At 34.7% G+C, this 22,231-nt stretch overlaps 1 protein-coding gene across 5 annotated transcripts in view; it reads left to right on the forward strand.

Annotated features, from left to right (window-relative positions):
- Positions 1-22,231, forward strand: part of UBR5 (ubiquitin protein ligase E3 component n-recognin 5) — a 185,300-nt gene that overhangs the window by 41,246 nt on the left and 121,823 nt on the right. For all 5 annotated transcript variants that reach the window (XM_056823240.1, XM_056823244.1, XM_056823241.1 and 2 more), the window contains exons 2-3: positions 18,765-18,809; positions 19,188-19,269. In XM_056823240.1, the coding sequence (XP_056679218.1) occupies positions 18,765-18,809; positions 19,188-19,269 (127 nt within the window). The remainder of the gene's footprint in view (positions 1-18,764; positions 18,810-19,187; positions 19,270-22,231) is intronic.

Genomic DNA, 22,231 nt, shown 5'->3' on the forward strand with positions numbered 1-22,231 from the left:
AAAACCAGTGGAATTGGACTCGTTTTCCACAAGGGTTCACTGATTTGCTGAGCCAATTCTCATAAATTTTAAATAGAGATCTAAAAACCATAACATTCAAGAAAAATAAAATAGAGCATTTTGTAGATGATATCCTTGCATTTCCAAATGCTAAAGTATGTCTCAGAGATAGCAAGATTTTTTTGACAGAATTATATAAGCATGGGCATAAAATCTCCAAGGCAAAATTACAGTGGGTTTTGCCTCAAGTACAATATCTTGGATTTGTGTTATGAGAGGGTTCCAGAAGTTTCCCACAGCGAAGAATAACAGACATCTAGAATACAGAACCAGAACCTCTGAAACTAAAATCTGAACATTTGCAAGCCTTAAGTAAGCTTAAAGAAGCCATTTTTATCTGCTCCTGCTTTGGGTATCAAAGCTACAAACTTAAAAACCGATATGACTTAGGAGAGAAGAACTCTTACCTTGGATCAAACCTGCTGGGAAAATTGGCAGGCAGCCTGGCAGAAATTATTAGGCTTTGGTAGATACCTTATAGAATATTCCATAATACATTCGAACTTTATAGGTGTCCTGAAAATTAAAGAACATACTAAAACAACTCATATACTTTTCGTAGCAATAGTTAATATTCTTAACCAAACAAGGTATAAAAACAATTACAAAAGTTGAAATAGATAATTCTGATTATGTGATTGAAAAGCTTCTGCCCAAACAAAATGGATTCATTATGAATGGGAAAAATTCTTTGTTATCAAAACTCTTAGCCAAGGTCTTGGTATCTAAAGTAGAGTTACAGAAATGCATTAGATATCAAAACCCATTCTCTAATAGATAAATGATATGAACAAATAATTCTCAGAAGGATTTTCAAATTATTAACCTGTATGAAAGAATGATCTTAATCACTATTAATAAGAGAAATGTAAATCAAAAGAATATTGAAATTTTTGCTTCATGATAAACATAGGCAAAGATGACAAAAATATGAATATTCAGTGTTGGAGTGGGGTAGAGTAAAGATAGAAGCATTGTTGGAGCTGTAAATTAATTCTTTATCCATTTCTTTGAAGAAGTCCACAGACTTCACCGGGTGATATATTGACTTATGTATGACTTATGTATGAATTGGATTTAAGTGAGGCAGCCTCACTCTTCCAGAGACATCAAAGTCCAGTCGTAAGACAAGAGTCAAGATGACTCTGGGAAGTAGTGGATTAGCTTGGCATGATCCATGTCTGACCAAGCTCTAAATATTCCATACCATCTGCTTTTCAGTGGTGTGTGTGCCTTTATGGCCATTGGAAGAAATGGTTCCTATTCTGCTAGGGGAAGTCTTCATGTTTGGGGCAGGAGACCTACCCCCTTCCAACCCCCCATCCCCCATAAACTTATTGACAGGTTTGAGGCCTTTTTTGTTACCCTCAACCTGGAATTTGCCAAGATGGTTTTACCAGAGTGTGTTACAGCTTCTTGGAACCACAGGTTAGAGTTGGCTGGAAAGTTGGATGTGTAGTCCTGAAAAGGGCTTGACAAGTCCTCATACAAGAGATGCTAGTCCTACCCTGAATACCCTGTATGTCCCTGTGAATAAGTACCATCATTTTCTCAAGCAATTTGAAGTTATTCCAATAAAGTGACTAAAATATACATATCCTTTCACTCAGAGAGTCCACTACTTGGTCAAGACACCCAAATAAAGAAAAAGATTTTTTTTTTTTAATATAAACCCTTACCTTCCGTCTTGGAGTCAATACTGTGTATTGGCTCCAAGGCAGAAGAGTGGTAAGGGCTAGGCCATGGGGGTCAAGTGACTTGCCCAGGGTCATACAGCTAGGAAGTGGCTGAGGCCGGATTTGAACCTAGGACCTCCCGTCTCTAGGCCTGGTTCTCAATCCACTGAGCTACCCAGCTGGGAAAAAAAAAATGGGACATGGATAATATAATTTGTTGCCAACTATCATTCATCTAGTAGTTTTACCAGGGCAGATTCTCAGAAGAAAGAAAAATGGCTGGAAAATGGCTTGTCAGACATGAAACTTGCTTGACAATTCTATAATGTAGACTTATTTGCAAAATTTTACTAAGAATTATAATACGTATGATAATGATAGTTGTAGCACTTGCAGGTTTGCAAAAAGTGCTTTATTGTATTTCATTTGATCCTCACAACAACCCCATGAGGTAGTTATTAATATCCCTACTTTATAAATGAAGAAACTGAAGCTGAAAGGGGTTATGTGTGTTTTGTTCAGGGTCCCAGAGGTAGCATCAGAGGCAGAATTTGAATGTAAGTCTTTTTGATTCCAAGTCTAGAACTCCATACTAAGCTAGTAATCCTATGGAATTTCAAGGATGAAAATAAAATAAAAACAAAAAAACAGAAATGTAGAAAACATTTGTAAAAATATATTTAATAAACTATTCTGTCCATCAAAAACATTGGAAATACCACATTTGGACCCTCACCTACTAGCTTGAGGTGTGCTTATAAGAGGAGATAGAAATGATTGGAGGGTACAAAGTCAAGAAAAACTTACATATTGAACCAAGTATACATAGAGTTGATCCGTGCTAGAGATGATGAGGATCATCTGAGTGTACTCCTAGACAGGTATCAGAAGATGGGGAAAATATCAAAAGGATAGCCTTACTGATACTGAAAAAAAGGTGATAGAAAAGAGCATCAACAATTATTATTATTTATGCCTACTCTTCCATTGGTACAAAATCTTGAGAGTCACAGTTATTAATCAGGGGCATCCTTGATGCAGTTATTTGGGAAAGAATACGTTTTTGCAAATAACGTGGAAAAATGAATCCATCTTTACCCTTTTCACAATTAACTGAATGAGCAGTAGTGTCCCACTCACAAGGACTAGTAAACTGCACATAAAAGATACATGTGGGTTGCATTTTGTTTTAGAAAACCACATAGCACTGTGGAACATCCGTCTTATCTATGTAATAGAACAATAGAGTATTTTTATTTATTTTGTTACATATTTCCCAATTACATTTTAATCTAGTTTAGGCAGCATTTGGAATGTTGTGGGATATATTTTTTGACACCTTTGGTGTGGAGAATTGTTTATATAGTATGTTTTATAGTATGTTTATAATTAAAAATTTTTTTTAATTTATTTAAATTTATATATATTATATAAATAAAATTATTTAAATTTAAATTAAATTAAAAAATAAAAAAAAACATGATTTTTCAAGAATAAAACATGACTTGTTCTTTTCCATCAAGAATTCTCCAACCCCTCCATCAAGATCATTCAAGATTGCTTGGAAGATAAAACAAATAAACATGTTTACTAACGTTAATAACAATGAGATGAGACATAGAGCAAGAAGTCATATGTTTGCCAAAACTGTTCCTCACTGTGATGTAAGGCAGGTAGGCATTGAGCATTTGTTAAGTGCTTAGTAGTTGCTAGGTACTGGGCTAAGTGATAGGAGATACAGAGCATAACCCAGGTCAAAAAGAAATTCCTTTTGTACGACAAAGTCCTTCCCATTGGTAGATGACAGTGTGTTGATTGCACGAAGATGCAGAACTTTAGAGCATCTCCTAGAATGTTTGGCCTGTCTATCCACACTAGAAAGACCTAGAGGATGATGAATATCTGTTGCCCAGAATTCAACATGTGTTTAGTTGTATACATAGTCCAATAGTCTTCTATATCTTGAAAGATGGAAAAAGTGGGACCCAGAGTTGACAAGATGGATAAGAATGGACTGGATTGCTTTCAGGAAAATTACTTTTATTGACCCTACTTCACATTCTTTTAAAACTAACATTTTCTCCAGGAAACTCCTCATCACAGAGATTGTTTCATCTTTGATATTCATACCTCATCATTACCTTCAGTTGCCTGTATCATTCTGATTGGACATTTGGAGAACAGAGCATAAAACTGCTCTCAAAGCTTCCCCTTTAAAGAAGACCCAGAAGTTAAGCTAACTCCTTCCTTACCCACCAGGTGCACTGTTTAGTTCAAACTCCATCATCATGCCTCCTCTCTCTCACCCCTTCTTTTTGTATATAGTCTTCCTTCCTTAGATTGGAAACTCCTTGAAGTCAAGGACTATCTTACATATCCTCAGCACTTAACACAGTACTAGGAACATTGTAGTTGCTCAATAAATCTGTACTGTATAGCATTTTGTTAGTGTTCCTATATAGCAGTGAGACTTGGAAACACAATTGCCCTCAAAGAACTTAGAAATGCCTTTAATACTGAGGAAAAGAGAGATGTAGAGTGGGTGTGAGCAGAATGCAACATATATAACCAATGAGGAAATTTAGAAGTTGTTCACATGACAGGAAGGCGGAAAGACAGGGTAGACCCCCCAGAATGCTTAACTGATAATCTTTAAAGTATTTGGAAAGAGATAGGAAGGTATCTGACTTTTGAATCTCACATTCTGAAATTCTGGGAAATAATTGGACTTGTGCAATGTTGGATTCATGCAAAAAAAAAAATCTACAGGGCTTAATGGACTTTATGTTCAAAATGAGAATGCTTGTGCCAAGATAACTAACAAAACTAATGTGATCTTATGGCTAAATTGAGAGGTATATATTGAACAGAATGAGGAAAGTGTTAGTATTACTGTATACTGCCTTGGTCAGACCACATCTTAATTATTGTGTTGAATTTTTGAGTTTTGTATTTCAGGAATATTGTAGATAAACTAGAGGTATTCCAGAAGATGTTAAACAGGAAGATAAGAATCTTTGGATAACATGGAATATGAAGATTGGTTGAAGTAGCTGGTGATATTTTGAATGGGAAAAAAAAGCCCACAATATGGAGTACATGATAACTATCAAAGTATTTTAAGGGCAATATTCAGATATCTTAAGGTGATATAGAACGTGAGATCAGACTTGCCATGTTTGACCTGGAAGGGCAGAACTTGGAGCAGCCGGAGAAGATTTCAGCTTCATTAAAGGAAAATGTTCCTGACAGTTGGAGATGCCATAAAGTGGCATGGATTGGATTGCCTCAGTGGGTGATAATTCTCCTTTTCTGGAGGTCTTTCTTCATTTGGCAGCTGGATAATCATTTTTCAAAGATGTAGAATGAATGTCCCTTGCAAGTTAAGATTCTATAATTGACTTTCCTAGATATATAGTAATAGAGCCATGGATTATAGAGTTTTAGGGAACATTTAAAAAAAAAAAAGTCTTTTGTTTCATTTTGACTTCCAAACTAATCTCCCTTCTTCCTTCTCTCCCTCCCAATCCCATACTAGAGAGAGTCAACATTTGGCACAGGAATATATGTGAAACTAACTATACATTCATAGCTCCATATATCAGTTCTTTCTTTGAATGTAGATAACAGCTTCCTTCATAAATCCTTTGTAGTTGATTTGAATATTCAAGAACATTTATTGTCTAACCTTTCTGCTTCCTTTCTCCTTGACCCATTTAAAAGAATATATTAAAGAAACCAAAGTCCAGTGATTTTTTTTTTTAATAAAAACCCTTACCTTCCTTCTTGGAGTCGATACTGCGTATTGGTTCCAAGGCAAAGAGTGGTAAGGGCTAGGCAATGGGGGTCAAGTGACTTGCCCAGGGTCACACAGCTAGGAAGTGGCTGAAGCCAGATTTGAACCTAGAACCTCCCATCTCTAGGCCTGGCTCTCAATCCACTGAGCTACTCAGCTGCCCCCCAGTGATTTTAATTTACTTATCTGTGTTGATTTATTGGGAATTAGAATCAGAACCCAAATATCTCTTTTTTAAAGGTTTTTAAACATTTAAAATATTTTTCCATGGGTACATGATTTACGACCCCCCAACCACCCCTTTCCAGAGCTGACAAGCAGTTCCACTGGGTTATCAATGTATCATTGTTTAAAACCCATTTCCATATTATTTATATTTGCAGTAGAGTAATCTTTTGACATCAAAACCCTAATTACATTCCTATCACACTACATGATCGATCATACATTTTTCTAATGCATTTCTGGTTCCATGGTTCTTTCTCTGGATGTGAATAGCGTTCTTTGTCAAAAGTTCCTTTACATTGTCCTGGGTAATTTCATTGCTACTGGTAGAAAAGTCTATTACATTCCATTGTGCCACAGAGTATCAGTATCTGTACAACGTTCTCCTAGTTCTGCTCCTTTCACTCTGCGTCAGTTCCCGGAGGTCCTTCCAGTTCACATGCAATTCTTCCAGTTCGTTATTCCTTTGGGCACAATAGTATTCCATTACCACCAAATACCATAATTTGTTTAGCCATTCCCCAATCGAGGGACACCCTCTCATTTTCCAGTTTTTTGTCCCCACAAAGAGCGCAGCTATGAATATTTTTGTGTACTAGTCTTTTTCCTTTATAATTTCTTTGGGGTACAAATCCAGCAGTGGTATGGCTGAATCAAAGGGCAGACAGTCTTTTAAAGCACTTTGGGCATAGTTCCTAATTGCCCTTCAGAATGGTTTGACCAATTCACAACTCTAACAGCAATGCATTAATGTCCCAATTTTGCCACATCCCCTCCAACATTTACACTTTCCTTTGCTGCCATATTGGCCAGTCTGCTAGGTATAAGATGGTACCTCAGAATTGTTTTGATTTGCATTTCTCTAATCAGGACGGATTTGGAACACTTTCATGTGCTTATTCATAGTTTTGATTTCCCCATGTGAAAGAAAACTGCCTATTCATGTCCCTTGACCCATTTGTCGATTGGGGAATGACTTGATTTTTTGTAAATTTTGATGTAGTTCCTTATGTATTTGGGGAATTAAACATTTGTCAGAGAGTTTTGTTATACAAATGTTATCCCAGTTTGTTGTTTTCCTTCTCATTTTGTTGTTTTCCTTCTCATTTTGGTTGCATTGGTTTTGTTTGTACAAAACCTTTTAAATTTGATATCATCAAAGTTATTCATTTTACATTTTGCTGTGGACCAAGGAAAAGCCATTCAGTTCCCTCTCTGTGGCTGTCTTGAGGTACCTTCCTGCTTCCTGCTGTTCACACTAAAAGAAACTGGATTTATTCTGGAGGTGCTGACATCTTTCTCTGTATCAAAAGAGGACTCTTGTGTGTGAGAATCCCATAGGGCCCTGGTTGTCTTTCCTTTGCCAAATCCCTTTCCAATTTAATTAACCCTTTTGTAGTCAGATTAAGTTAGATTAGAAATTTTAGTAAGTTAATATCTGGGTGGGTAATAGTAAGTTGGCTCCCTGTCATTCCCTTGCCCCTTTTTGTTAATAAAACTGTTTTATACAATTGTGTGATTCCTTCCTTACAGCCTTCCTTTCCCCAAAATCCCCCTATTTCAAACCCAAATCTTTTAAACAAATGATATCTGACAGAGTGGTCAAGAAGTAAAAAGACTAAGGAAAAACTGTATTTGTGAGGTTGATAATTTTTGACTATTAAAGAATTAATTGAAATATTAGTGATAAAATTAGGTCTTATTTAATCATTCATTTATTAATTTATGACCCATATCTTCTCTCAGAATCATTACTGAGTATTAATTCTTAGGCAGAAGAGTGGTAAGGGCTAGGCAAAGTCACTAGAGTTAAGTGACTTGCCCAGGTCACCCAGCTATGAAGTATTTGAGGTCATATTTGAACCCAGAACCTCCTATCTCCAGGCCTGGCTCTCTAGGCACTGAGCCATCTAGCTGTTCACTTACCTTGTATTTTATTAGTTGTAGTTAGGTATTATTTTGAAGGTAATAAAACTTATAAAAATTCTACAATTCTAGGGGTAATCCTTTTAATTGTTACTGAAGTGTTGAATTTACTGTAATGGATTAGGTTTTTGTTTGGTTTTTTAACTTTTACCTTCCATCTTGGAGTCAATTCTGTGTATTGACTCCAAGGCAGAAGAGCAGTAAGGGCTAGGCAATGGGGAGTCAAGTGACTTGACCAGGGTCACACAGCTAGGAAGTGTCTGAGGCTTGATTTGAACCCAGAACCTCCCATCTCTAAGCCTGGCTCTCAATCCACTGAACCACCCAGCTGCCCCCAGGCTTTTCTTTTTTAAACAGTTTTTTCCTTTTTCAATTTTATTTACCTTTTAGTTTTATGTCACTAATTTCCTCCTTCCTAATGAACCTTCCCTTGGAACAGATTTGTTTTTAAGGGGGGGGATAGTCTAACAAAACTTAACAATACATTCACTTACAAAAATGAATAATACAGAACTATGTTTTGTGTGATAATACAGGTATAACCCAGATTGAATTGCTTTTCAGCTCCAGTAGTGGGGAAGGAAAATGGGAGGGAAACAGTATGGATCATATACTTTTGGAAAACATTTAAAATAAAAATATTGAAATAAAAATATAAATGATAACTAAACACCACATTATTTGCATTGGACAGTATATGCAATTTTCCATGTCATGCATACACCCCCTCCCCCAATAAAAAATGAAGAGGAAGTGTGTTTATTAACTTCAGGGCTAGGGTTGACTATTTTAATATATATATATATATGTATATATATATATATATAATGTTCAGTTTAGTGAATTGCTTCTTATTTCCATTTTCATTATAAACCTTGTGAATTTTGTTTTAGTTTGTTTTAAGATAGGCTTCTTTCAGTTCTTCATTTTCTTCATTTCTTCTGGCAAGGTAACTTTGCCATTGAATAACAATTTAGTTAAAATAATTTGTTTATACATTCTCTAATTGAAATTCAGTTTATTTTCAGTTTTACAAAAAGCCTTTCTTTTTGACTTTGATCTCTTTAGGGTGTGTGCTTAAGACAGTTGAATATCAAGGTCAAAGGATGTAGATATTTTAGTAACTTCTTTTAAGCATAATTCCAAATCTGCAAGATTATCTTTTTGCTTTTTTTTTTTAGCAAATACATTTGCTAAGAAGTAGGGTATCTGGAGTAAAATGTGTCCAAAACCACCAACATGGAATGAACACATAAATCTTTTGCTTTTGCCAGCAATTATCAGTGATAAGAATAACAACTCCATTTATAAAGCACTTTACATCAGAATGGTTTCTTTCTTTTTTTTTTTAAACCCCTACCTTCTGTCTTAGAATCATTACTGTGTATTGGTTTTAAGGCAGAAGAGTGGTAAGGGCTAGATAATGGGGGTTAAGTGACTTGCTCAGGGTCACATAACTGGGAAGTGTCTGAGATTGGATTTGAACCTAGGACCTCCCATCTCAAGGGCTGACTCAGCCACCCTGCTGCGCCCCAGAATGGTTTCTGATACCTTTCCGGTTCATTGCCATTTCTTATTTTTCTCATAAAATGAATTTATTTATTAAGTTCTGATTATAATTTGTTCGTTCTGTTAGGCATTGGAATAGGGGCAGGAAGATAGCTAAAATAGATTCTGCTGAGTTTATATTTATAGTCTTACTAGGATTGATTAAAGCATATACTTGAATAACTGTAATAGGAACTGTAATATGATACAATAACATAAACCGTATATAAGTGTATATAAGAGAAGTACTAAAGAAAGACAATGATAGATGGGAGGTAGATTATGGAAGATTTCAAAAGTGCTAAATTCATCCTTCCGACAAATAGAGGCAGGTGAAATGTGATGGCAGTCCAGGAGTTTGAGACTGGACTGAAAAAGTTCTGTCCTTAGAAAGTAAAGGATATATGAATAGTAACTGCGAGGGCCTTTAGAGATTATCTAATTTTTCCTTTTATATCTGATGAAAAAGTGAGATCCAAGAGGTTAAATTCTGTGTGTATGTGACCTCGAGCATGAGCCAACTAGCATTCAAAACCATATTCTCTGAAAAGATATTGTATGTTTCTTCTACTACCATGAGATGCTTCTTTATTTGATGAGTAGACAAAAGTTTGGTTTGGTGAGGGTGTAGCAGTTAGTTTATGTGAGAAGTGAGAGCTTGGTAACAATTGATATGGTGTGTGGAAGACACTGTAAAGGTTTTTTGAAGAGTAAGATACTCTAAATTACTGTTACCGTAGCAGGAAAGAATAGCCATCTCCCATGGGTGCTTGCCTAGGTGATACACTGGGTATGCCAGTGGTTCTCAGATGCTGTGAATTGTATGGAATTTATCCTTGTAATTACTCATGCATGAATGTTATGAATTTGTATAGTTTACCCAGATTTCTCATAGATGCCAGCTATATTGGTTTGTTAGCAAAAATGTATTTGGGAACTACTGATGTTGAAACCTCCTTTTGACACATTAAGGTAGTCAAGACCAAATATGAAATGTATGGAGGTAGAAGACAGTCATTTTCTTGAACAAATGCATCAGAAATTCCCTTTTTACTTTTCTGAAGAGTTGGAATTTTTATCTAGTCTTTTATGTCGTACCCTAAAAAAGATTTGCTCCACAAATCCTTTAAAGAGATCTAATACTTGACATTTTATTTTGTATAAACCATATTCTTTTGGATAATGAAAGAAGCAATAAAGGAATAAAAGAAAAGAAAGAGGAGAGAAAAAAATGAGAAAAACTAAGTAAAACATCTTTGAAATGATAATGTAAGTTAGTGTTACTGATTCTATTTACAAAATTGTCTGCATATTCTTTTTCAAGACAATTCCTTATGATGAAGATTTAGTCGAGTATCTCTTTTCACCATTTCTTTGACTTGGAAAAGAAAAAGTTGGAGGTTTCAATTCAGTTTGAGAGAATATTTTAGAATGGTGAATTGGGGTCTTGAGCTCTGGTGAAATACTTTAATTCCAAATACTTTTTTTTATATTTTATTTTCTCAGCCCCTATTAAAATCATTTTTTTTAACCTTGGTAATTCTCCTTAAATTGGTCTCTAGCCTTATAAAATGACTTAAAATTTAAAGGGATAAAATGGATTATTTAATGTGCACACAAGATAATAAATCTTTAACGTGGAAATAGGGAACATTGTCAGAAGCTTAAGACAAAGCCACCCAACTAACTTTCTTTGCTACTTTACTGATTGTGCTTGAATGAGTTTAAACATAGAACTGTGCAGCAAAATTCAATTCCTAGTATTATTTTCCATTTTAGCCATGTGCAAATATAATTCTGAGATCATATTTGTCTGGCCTTTGGGTACTTAAAATTATTTTTAACTTTTTGTTTCATATCTATATGATCTTCATAAAAGCAGTTGCTAGGAAACAGTTCATAATTTTTTGTATCTGGATAAGGTCCTTTTAAATTGATGAGTGCTATATATAATATGATAGAGATTTAATGGATGTGATATCAGGCTGTTAGTGATTCCATAATTTTCATAGCTAATATAAACTACTTCCTAGAGTTTGCATCTGGTTAGCTTAAGAAATTTCTCTTATACTCATTCAAAACTTTTTAAGCTAATTCACAGAGAACAGTTCATCCAAATTAAAATCTATGAGATTTTAGAAGTTTGGTTTTGTAGGATAAGTTTTTAAGTAGTATTTAAAATTGTTATATGTAGAGGATTTTCACACTGTTGCTCATTGTTTATAAGAAATGCATTCAACATTAAGATCCATTTTTTAATTTCATTTATTTAGAATATAAAAGTTGGAAAGACCTTAGAATCAATTAGCCTAACCTATCTCCTCTATACAGAATCTCTGACACCATTCCAATAATTTATTCTGTATTTACTTGAAAACTTCTAGTGGCAAGCAGTTCATAAGGCAATCTTATAATTTCATTTATTTAGAATATAAAAGTTGGAAAGACCTTAGAATCAATTAGCCTAACCTATCTCCTCTATACAGAATCTCTGACACCATTCCAATAATTTATTCTGTATTTACTTGAAAACTTCTAGTGGCAAGCAGTTCATAAGGCAATCTTCTATGTTTTTTATTTATTCAATGTTAATGTGTTGATAAAATAGTTTTACTTCTGCATAAGTCTATATGGAATGAGTTAGATCTTTACATGTCTTTTCTTTAAAAATTTGATAACCATTATCATGGCCATTCAACTCTTCCCTCCCCCAACCCCCAGGCTAACCATCCCAAGTCCATTCAACATATCCTTATATGTCACAATTTTGAGTCTCTTCATGGTAATTCATATTTGATGGTGTCTAAATTAAGGCCATTTCTTGCTGCTGAATATTCTACTTCAAATCTGACTAATCAATAGGTCCTTGTCAACAGCATACTTCTGTTAATACACCCTAATAATGGCATTCACTCTGACCCGTTTAGGCCTTAAAATTATACAATCCCTCAGTTTTTATTACCTGTTTTTACCTCACATTTACATTCAGAGCTTGCCCAGTTGAATTGGTTACATATAATTGCTGGTTTGTACTTTTGCCATTATTAGGTGTCATCTCAATGGCTTTGATCCAGTGTTTTCTATATGTTCTGGATCCTCATTCTGCCATTATCACATTATGTATTTCTCCTTGGTTTTTGTGTCATCTACATTTTTGATAAAGATATGTTCTAGGTCCAAGTTGGCCAAGAAGTGACACGCCTGCACAGCCAGCACTTCCAGCACTCTGTTCCTCCTCTTCCCAGACCCCCAGGACATTTTTTGCTTGTCCCACCCCTCTATCCAGCCACTCAAAGTAAACATTTTCTCTCTAGTAATGGAGGGGCTCTCTGACAGCTTGAATTTGCCCTCTGGCCACTCACACTTATTAATGGATCGCCCATGCTTATCTCATCTTTACAGTAGAAATAATGAATAAGACATAGAAGCAAGCACAGAATTCAGTAGTATGTCATCTGATACCTCCTTCCAAGTTGACAATAGAGTAATCATAACATTTTAGTTATGATGCTTTTATCTAGCCAAGAGTCTGCATAACTCTACCATCATCATCCAGTCTCTTTCATCTTCACCTCATTTCAATAAACATTAAGTAGCTATTTTGTGCCAGGCACTCCTTCAAAGATATCTTGGGAGAATTTATCTTATGACTTGCTGAAATCCAGATAAGCTATGCTTTTGTAACATTTTCCTGATTTGTCTGGCCAAATAAGCTTATCAAAATGGGGAACTTAACTTATTTTGATGTAACTTGTTTTTAGTGAACCTATGTAATAACTTCTTGTTATTCATCACTTCTTCCAATATTCTTGGACCATCCATTTAGTTTTTTTCAGGGATTTTGTTGGATATACATGTCATATTTAACATTTTGAAAGTCATCAAACTGACACTCTTTTCCCACATTTCTGTAGAAATGCTGCTGACTGGGGAAGGGTTTTAGTCATTGAATTTGCAGGCTCATTCCATATTCTGGTATGTAATTTGGGATAAAAGATTTGAATCTTTTTTTTAAGCAGATAGGTAAAATTCAGTTCAAATATTTATTATCTTGGTTTAAAAATGTAAAGCACTTTAAAGTACTGTATAAAAACTAGCTTTTATTACAATCCTTTGTAGTTAGATAATGATTCTCTAATGGATTAAAAGGAAACAATATTTGGAATATTTTTTTTGTCATCCTTATCTGTTAATATATCTGACCTAAGGTAGATTTAGTTTTTCTTTATACTCCACTCAAAATAAATCTAGTTAAGCTTTTCATATCTTCCATTACATTTTTCTCTTCCCTTAGCCACTTTTGGAGTATATTTTCCCTGAAATTATTCTTTGTCATTCTTCTGCATTCCATAATGGTTTTGTGGTTCCTCTGCCCCATACCCTTACACTCCCACAGTCTTTTGTATTTCTTAATTTTAGGTAAAGCAGAAAAAGCCATCCCAATTTTTTCTTCCTTTTACATTTTCAAGTTCTTCATAGAGCAAAGCCAGTTTCTTTAAAAAAAATTTTTTTTTACACTATCTAAATAGATAATCTTCTCTTTCACTGGGATTATTTGTTGAATTTTTATTTTTCAGGTTCTTTCACTCACTTTTTAGAACCTCTGGCCTTTGGGTTATTATCCATGTCATTTCCTTGATCTATTTGAAATTTGCTTTTCTAAAGTCAGAGTAAATAACTATCTCTAGTTATTGTCTCTTAGTGTTCCTTTGCTGATGGAATAGAAGAAAGAAAGGGTATGACTGGCACATTCACATCCTAAAAGAAAGGGCTATTCCATCACCTTTCTCAAAACTCTAGTTAATGAAACTATGAGCTCATGATTTTAAATGTTTGTGTATATGTGTGTGTGTGTGTGTGTGTGTGTGTGTTACTAAAATATGAATAAGCACTGCCTATGAGTAGTTAACCCTGAGCCTAGAATTAAAATAGGAGGAAGGGAACTAACTAATGGGGATCCCTTCCCATGGGCCCAGGTATTTGACAATTAGGAATTCTTATAGGACATTGACATTTTCTTTCATAAAGTTTACATCACCTTGTTTCACTAGTTACTTCTCACTTTTTTAACAGAATTAATTGGAGAATAGAGATTCACATGAAAAAAATTTTTTAATGAAAGAAAACATTAGTGTTCTAAGTATAAGTCATTTGATGCTCTGCTTTTAAGGGAATAATATTTGGAATGAATTGCCAGATAATTGTAGGTCCCAGTCTGTCCTTTATTTTGCCTTGAGTGCTAAATTTTGTCATCTTTTTCAGTTATATCTTCCATTCGATTGGGCAGCCTATATCATACTCTCTTGTCATTGTTTTCTTTCCCAGTCAGATGCATTGTACTATTTTTTTTTAAACCCTTACCTTCCGTCTTGGAGTCAATACTGTGTATTGGCTCCAAGGCAGAAGAGTGGTAAGGGCTAGGCAATGGGGGTCAAGTGACTTGCCCAGGGTCACACAGCTAGGAAGTGGCTGAGGCCAGATTTGAACCTAGGACCTCCCGTCTCTAGGCCTGGTTCTCAATCCACTGAGCTACCCAGCTGCCCCCTATTTTTTTTTTTTTATGTCAGGTTTTTTGGACTTCTTTCAGCTCTCCATTTTCTTACTCAGCTGACCTTTCCATTTCTCACATTCTATCTCCAGTCTCTCTGCCTTTGTTTATTGACATATGCCTGAGACCAATCAGCAACCAATTTATTTATGGAAAAAAAAGAATATTTTATAGAGTTGTAAATTGGTCCAATTGTTATGGCTATCAGTTTGGAATTATGTAAGTTATTAAACTGCCAATATACTCTGACCCAACTCAAGAAGAGAAGGAAAAAACAAGCATTTGTGAAGCATTTATTATCTACCAGGCACTATACTGGGTTTTTGAGATATAAGTAGAAAGAATGCAGCTGTCTTGTCAAGGGAAACATACATAATAAGCATATAGAATTTATATACAGGGAATAAATATAAGTCAATGCAAAGGAGAAAGGACCATTGTTTGGGAATCCGGAAAGGCTTCATGTCATGCTTAAGCTTTGTTTTGAGAAAAGAGAATCTTGCGGCATAGGTGAGCAGGAGTTTGCATTTTCAGGAATGATGCGAAGGCCAGTGCAAAGGCACAGATGTGAGATAGAGTGTCATGACGGGTACACAGAAATGTCAATTTGCCTAGATGGCAGCTGTAGGGTAGATTGGAGTGAAGACTTAAGGAAGAGAGAACATTAGGAGGCTGTTGCTATAAACAAACAGATGATTGAACTAATACCTGACTGAACTAGGATGGTAGCTGTTAATGTCATGAAGAAGGGGTCATATGAAAGAGAGATTGAGATCCTATGAAGGTAGTAGACAGAGAGATTTTGCAGCTGATTCAATTCATGAAGTGAGGGAGAATGAAGAGTTGAGAATTCCTAGATTATTATTATATGGGAACCTTGAAGGGTTATTGTGTTTTCCACAGAAATAGGGGAGGTGATTAATGTCTGAACTAAGATGATAGATGTGAGAGTAGAAAGAATGGACCAGATGTTAAAGATGTTGTGAAGATAGATATAGCAAGATTTAGCAACCGGTTCAGTATTTAGTGAGAGGGAGAATGAGTTCACAACACACTGGAAAGTATTCTCTCACTTCTTAGCAAACAGTTCTCTTCCCCCCTTTCCGTTAGAATTCAGCTTAAATACTAATTTATATGAGGCCTTTATAGATCTCTTTCTATCCCCTCCCCACCCCAACTGTCTTATACATACTTTATGGCTATTTCCCATAGGTAATGTAGCAAGGGAATTGTGCAAGGCTGACTGACAGCCTTCAAACCAAGATTCCACAGAATTGGCTGGGTCAGGATTCTAAGCCAGTTGTCAGTCAGCCTTGCACAATTCCCTTGCTACAGTATCCAATAGAAATGTGTATTTTTCCTTTGGGGGACAGTATCTTAATCTTTACTAACCGCTCAATAAATACTTAATAATTGATTGACATATAGAAGTTTCCTGTGCCAGGCTACCTATCTTCTCATCTGATATTTCTGATGGCAAGCTCCTAAAGAGCAGTAGGGTTGATATCAGTACATTGACACACTTTTGGTAGAGTAATGTGTATACATAGTTGTTTTTATGTTATCTCTTCCATTAGATTGTGAGCTTCTCTTTGAGAGCTGGTGTTTGACTTTTCTTTGTCTACTTGGAACTTAAGGCATCGTGCCTGGCACTTAAGAGTAGTTGCTTAATAAATGTTTATGGACTGATTTACTTGGCTGGACTATTCATTTAAGCTCATAATTTTGAGTCTTTCTGCAAGGATTATCATGAATTTTTTTAAAATGCCATACTAAAGGCCATGTTTAGAGAAACCTAAAATGCTTTAATCTTTGGTATAGTTAGAAGATCATAAACATTTAGTTATCAAAGAACCACAATCTAATCCTATTGCTTTTATAGATTGGTAAACAGGCTCCAGATAGATTTTAATTTGTCTAAAGTAATTTAAGTCTAAGAAGATTTGAAAAGTAGGAAGGGGCCAGTTGTAGAAGGCTTTAGAAGCCATGGGAGGGTGTTGAATTAGGTGGGAGAGAGTGATGGGTCAGACTTTCATTTTAGGGAGAGCACTTAATAGCTGTGAGTCGAATATATCCTGGATAAGGAGAGATTTGAGGCAGGGAGATCAACCAGTAGGATATTGTTAATAGTCCATACATGAGGTGATTAAGGACCTATACTAGGAGGATGGCAATGACAGGAAAGAAGACTCACGTAATAAGAGATGTCATGACGAATCTTAGCAATAAATATGGTGGGGGTAGACTGAAAGAGTTGAGTCAGGGATTGAGGATAACACCTAGGTTATTGGTAGGCTGGATGACTGGGAGGACGGTGGATGATCTCCTTTGACAATAAAAGGGAAATTTGGAAGATGAGAAGGTTCAGTTTTGGACATTGAATTTAAGTTGTCTTAGACATCCAGATCAAGATGTGGAATAGATAGTCATAGATGACTTGAGATCAAAAGATAGGTTAGGGCTGGGTAAACCGATCTGAGAATCATCTACATAAATATGATAATTAAATGCATGACAGCTGTTGAGACAGGACATATCCATGGGAGACACCCATAGGTTAGTGGACAGAACTTGGTTCAGTATCTAACAAAGGAGACTGAAAAGGAAGTGTAATCAGATAACTAGGAGAATTAGGAAAAAGCAGTGTCATGAAAACCTGGACAAATGTACTCACACAGAGATTTCTGGCAAAATTTTCATCTTAAGTTGGCTTCTGCACAATAATTATTTCTAGGATAATTGGGAATTGATCATTAATTTACATTATCATTCTTCAAATATCTCCTCTTAGAATATTTAGCATCCTACAAAGCTCATCTCAAGGAAACATTTTCATTGGAAACCTCATTTTCCCCAATGTTTATTATCTTCCCTATTACTTTTTAATTTTGTTTTTATTTTGTATCAATGTAGTCACTTAAGAGAGCCCCCACTGTTGTATAATAGATATAGAACTATTTTGTTAAATCCAGTAAAACCTGGCTTAAGTTCAGCTTCTGATAGTACTGGCCATGCTAAAACATGTGACCCTGAAGTGTTGTAGGCAACTCTCAGTAGCAGAGGTGTTGAACTGGATTGGCTGTTAAAAATATAATATGTAGGGTTGCTCCCCATACCAGTGATACCATAGGTTCAGGGCCTATTAAAAGCAAAATTTCTACTAAGCAAAATCAAAGAATAAAATTATCTACTTTATTGAAGTCATAGCCTTAAAAATGTAATTTATATGTTTTACATTTTGGTATTTTGAGTTAAAATTTGACATTGCCTATATTGTAATTTAACAACAAAGTCATCCCAATTTAATTCTGAATAATTTGATTAACTTTGCTTATATTTTCTTTGTTAGAAAATATTACAATTAACATTCTTTTATAATGTGGCTTATAGTAATCTAAATCCATTTACATTATCTTATTTAAATATTCATGGAAACTGTGTAAGGCATTCCCATCAGAAGTGTTTTGATTTATCAGGTGAGGAAATTGAGCCCGTATTTTAAGTAACTTATTCACAATCATTAGACTTTGGTAAGTGGGATAGCCTAGACCAGAACCCCTAATCTTTAAAAGATTTTTGTTTCTTGTTCTAGATCAGATCTGCATCTTGAAAATAACAGTCATTCCTTTTTCTTTTTATTCCATTCTAAATTTAACTGATGAAGAATACCCAGGGAAAAGCAACTTTTGTTGTTAGGGGAAAATAATTAGCTTAGGGGGATAGGCTTTGAAAAAAGATGGAGTTATCTGTAATGATAGAAGGAGAGAGGAGACCAATAAAGTCTAGCTAGTCCTTGTCTTTATGGAATAGAAGCATGTTTTTTCCATGATTCATCAGTGAGTCTTAACAATGAGCCTGTTTGTACTACCACACTGGGAACCATTGGAATAATGGATAAAATACCTGTTAGCTGGGAATATTCTACTGCTTTATGTAATTGTTTGTTCAGCATATCCACTAATAGGTATTTGTTTGTTTTTACCAGGTTACGAGAAGTGTCAGAGAAACTCAACAAGTATAATTTAAACAGGTAAAATTTTTTAGATTTTTTTTTCTAGAATAATATTTCATTGTTCCATGATCAAAAAGGCCAAAGTAGCATGCTTTCCAGAGTTTGTTAACTTATTTATACGAATTCAAGCCAAGCTAGTAGTTTTGAGGTATTTATTACATAGACATTGATTTTACAAATATTGTCATTTGATTTCATGGACCCTGTTTATACAAACGAAGCCTTTGATACAGTGTATGATGGGTTCATCATCATTAGTGATTAAAAGGTTATCTTAGTTGATATAAAAATTTTAATTTTGAATGTCAATTCAAGTTTTTATACTTTTTAAATATGTGCCCCTTTCCCCTTCCCCAGCTTAAAATTTATTTAATTTTTTTTTTTTAATTTTTTCAGTCACCCTCCATTGAATGTATTGGAACAGGCTACTATTAAACAGTGTGTGGTAGGACCAAATCATGCTGCTTTTCTTCTTGAGGTAAATATTTAATCTATTGAAATTGAACTATCTGTGTAAACATTTAATATTATCTCCAGTTATCTAGTAAAGATCATAATTGCCCAGTAAAGTTATGCTCATCCTGGGTCCTCCATGACCTGCAAATTTAAAGACTTATAGAACAGAAAAAGAGACTGGAGATATGTTTCTGGCACCTCATTTTATAGGTGGGGAAACTGAGACCTAAAGATGTTAAATGATTTGCTCAAGGTCAAAGTTTTTCTGGATTGCTGATTTCTTGTCTTTTTTTTTACTACTATTAATTTCTTTTAAAATTTAATTTAATCTCCCCAATTACATGTAAAATTACATGTTAAAATACATGTAAAAATAGTTTCTAACATTTTTCAAAGAATACTGAGCCTCAATTTCCACCTCTTCTCTTTCCCCACCCTCCCACCCCCGGTACTCCCCTAGTTGAGATAGTAAACAATCTTATAGATTTTATATGTGTAATCACTTAAAACATTTCCTCATATTATTCCTTTTTTGGAAGGAAATTCAAATAGAAAAAAATAAGAATGAGAAAGAAAAAAGTTTTCTTTGGTTTCGATTTAGACTCTCAATTCATTTTCTCTACAAGCAAGTAGCATTTTTTTTTATCATGAATCATTTGCAATAGTTTTAGATTATTGTATTGCTGAGAATAGTGAAGTTATTCCAGTTGTTCATCTTATAGTATTCCTGTCACTGTGTACAGTGTAATCCTGATTCTGCCTATTTCACCCAGCTTCAGTTTATAAAAGTCTTTCCAGATTTTTCAGAGCACCTCTTGCTTGTCATTTCTTAGAACACAATAGTATTCCATTACAATAATATACTGTAACTTATTTGACCATCCCCTAATTGAGAGCTATCCCCTCACTTTCCAAATCTTTGTACCCACAAAAACGGTTCCTTTATTTTTGTACATATAGGTACTTCTCCTTTTCGTTTTTTATCTATTTCAGATACAAACCTAGTAATACTGTTGCTTGTTCAAAGGGTATGACTGTTTTATAACCCTTTGGAAGAAAGGTTCAAATTGCTCCGTAGAATGAGTGAACCATTTCACAACTCCTCCAACAGTGCATTTAATGCCTTAATTTTCCTACAAGTTATTTCTTTTTCCTTTTCTGTCATAATAGGCAATCTGATAGATGTGATTAAAAAAAATTGCACCATTATGTTTACTGTTGTGCTACTCTACATCTTATTTCCCCCTGTTTAATTTCTGATCTCCTCCAATGTACCCTCTGTTATATCAGACCTTCCTCTTCTATCTCGTAGGGTAAGATATATGTCTATTCAATTGATTGTTTATATTCTTCTCTTGTTCAGTTCCAGTGAGAGTAAGATTCATATACTCCCTGTCCCACATTCCCCATCTTCCCCTTCCAGTAAAAACTCTTTCATATTTCTTATGTGCAATAATTTCCCCCATTCTATTTTTCCCTTTCCCCTCCTCCATATGCATTCTTCTTTCTCATGCCTTAATTTTTTAAAATATCATCCCATCATATTCAATTCATACCCTTTCCCTCTGTCTATATATACTTCTAACTACCCTAATAATGATAAAATTCTCCGGAGTTACAGGAATCATCTCTTCATGTTGGGTGTTCAGTTTAGCTTTACTGAATGTCTTTGATTTATCTTTCTTGTTTAACTTTTTAGGATTCTCTTGAATCTTGTATTTGTAAGTCAAATTTTTCATTCAGTTCTGAACTTTTTATCAGAAATGTTTGAAAGTCCTGCATTTCATCAAATACTCATTTTGCTAACTCTGAAGGATTATCTCAGTTTTGCTTGGTTGAAATCCTAGGTCTTTTTTCCCTGCAATTATTTAACATAGAAGCTGATCTTTTGTTATCTTGACTGGCTCCACAATATTTTGGAATTTGGCTTAATATTCCTAGGAATTATTTTTTTGAGATCTCTTTCAGTAGATAATTTGTGGATTCTTTCCATTCTGATTTTGCCTTCTGGTTCTAGAATATCAGGGCAATTTTCCTGGATATGATTTTTTGAAAAGATAACGTTTAGGCTCTTTATGGATCATGGTTTTCAAATAATTTCATATAATTCTTAGATGATCTCTCCTGGATTTATTTTCCAGGTCAGTTGTTTTTCCCATGAGCTATTTCACGTTTTCTTCTGCCCCCTCCCCCCTTTTGACTTTTTTGATTGTTCCTTGATATATTTCATGGAATTATTAGATTCTGTCTCCCCAGTTCTAATTTTTAGGGATTGATTTTCTTGAGTGAGCTTTTGTACCTCCTTTTCCATCTGGCTATTTTTACTTTTTAATAAGAGTTCTTTTCCTTAGTGAATTTGTGTTCCATACGACCAGTTGTGCTTTTAAGAAGTTTTTCTTTTCCGTGCATTTTTGTATGTCTTTCCATTTGGCCAGTTCTACTTTTTAAAGGAATTTTTCTCTTTGGATTCTTGTGACTCCTTTACCAATTGGTCCATTATGTTTTTGTGCTTCTTTTAACCGAGTTGTTGACTCTTTTTTTTTCCTCCTTGATTTTCCTTTATCACTCATTTCTTTTCCCAGGTTTTCTTCTTACACTTTTGATTCCTAAAATCCTTTTTGAGAGCCTCCATTAATTCTTTTTTGGGCTTAGGAGTAATTTCCATTTTTCTTGGAGACTTTACTTTAGATTCAGCAATATTTGACTTTATTAATAGTCTTTGGTTTGTGTTTTGGTCCTCTCTGTTGTAACCAAAATAACTTTTTTTCTTATTTTATAACCTTTATCTTTTCTTTTAATTTAAAAAAACTGTTAAAAGTTGGGTTCTCAAAAAAGTGGTGAAGGGAACATTGTTCAAGGCTTCAGGTTCTTTATGTAACTGCCTTTAGAGCTGGCTCTGGGAATCCTGTCAGTTCTTCTGAAGTGGGATGATATATGGAGAGTTGTATTTAATGCTCTCGAAGCTTTTGCTTTGGACTTTCTGC

Source organism: Monodelphis domestica, chromosome 3 (assembly GCF_027887165.1).
Source record: "Monodelphis domestica isolate mMonDom1 chromosome 3, mMonDom1.pri, whole genome shotgun sequence".
Lineage (NCBI taxonomy): Eukaryota > Metazoa > Chordata > Mammalia > Didelphimorphia > Didelphidae > Monodelphis > Monodelphis domestica.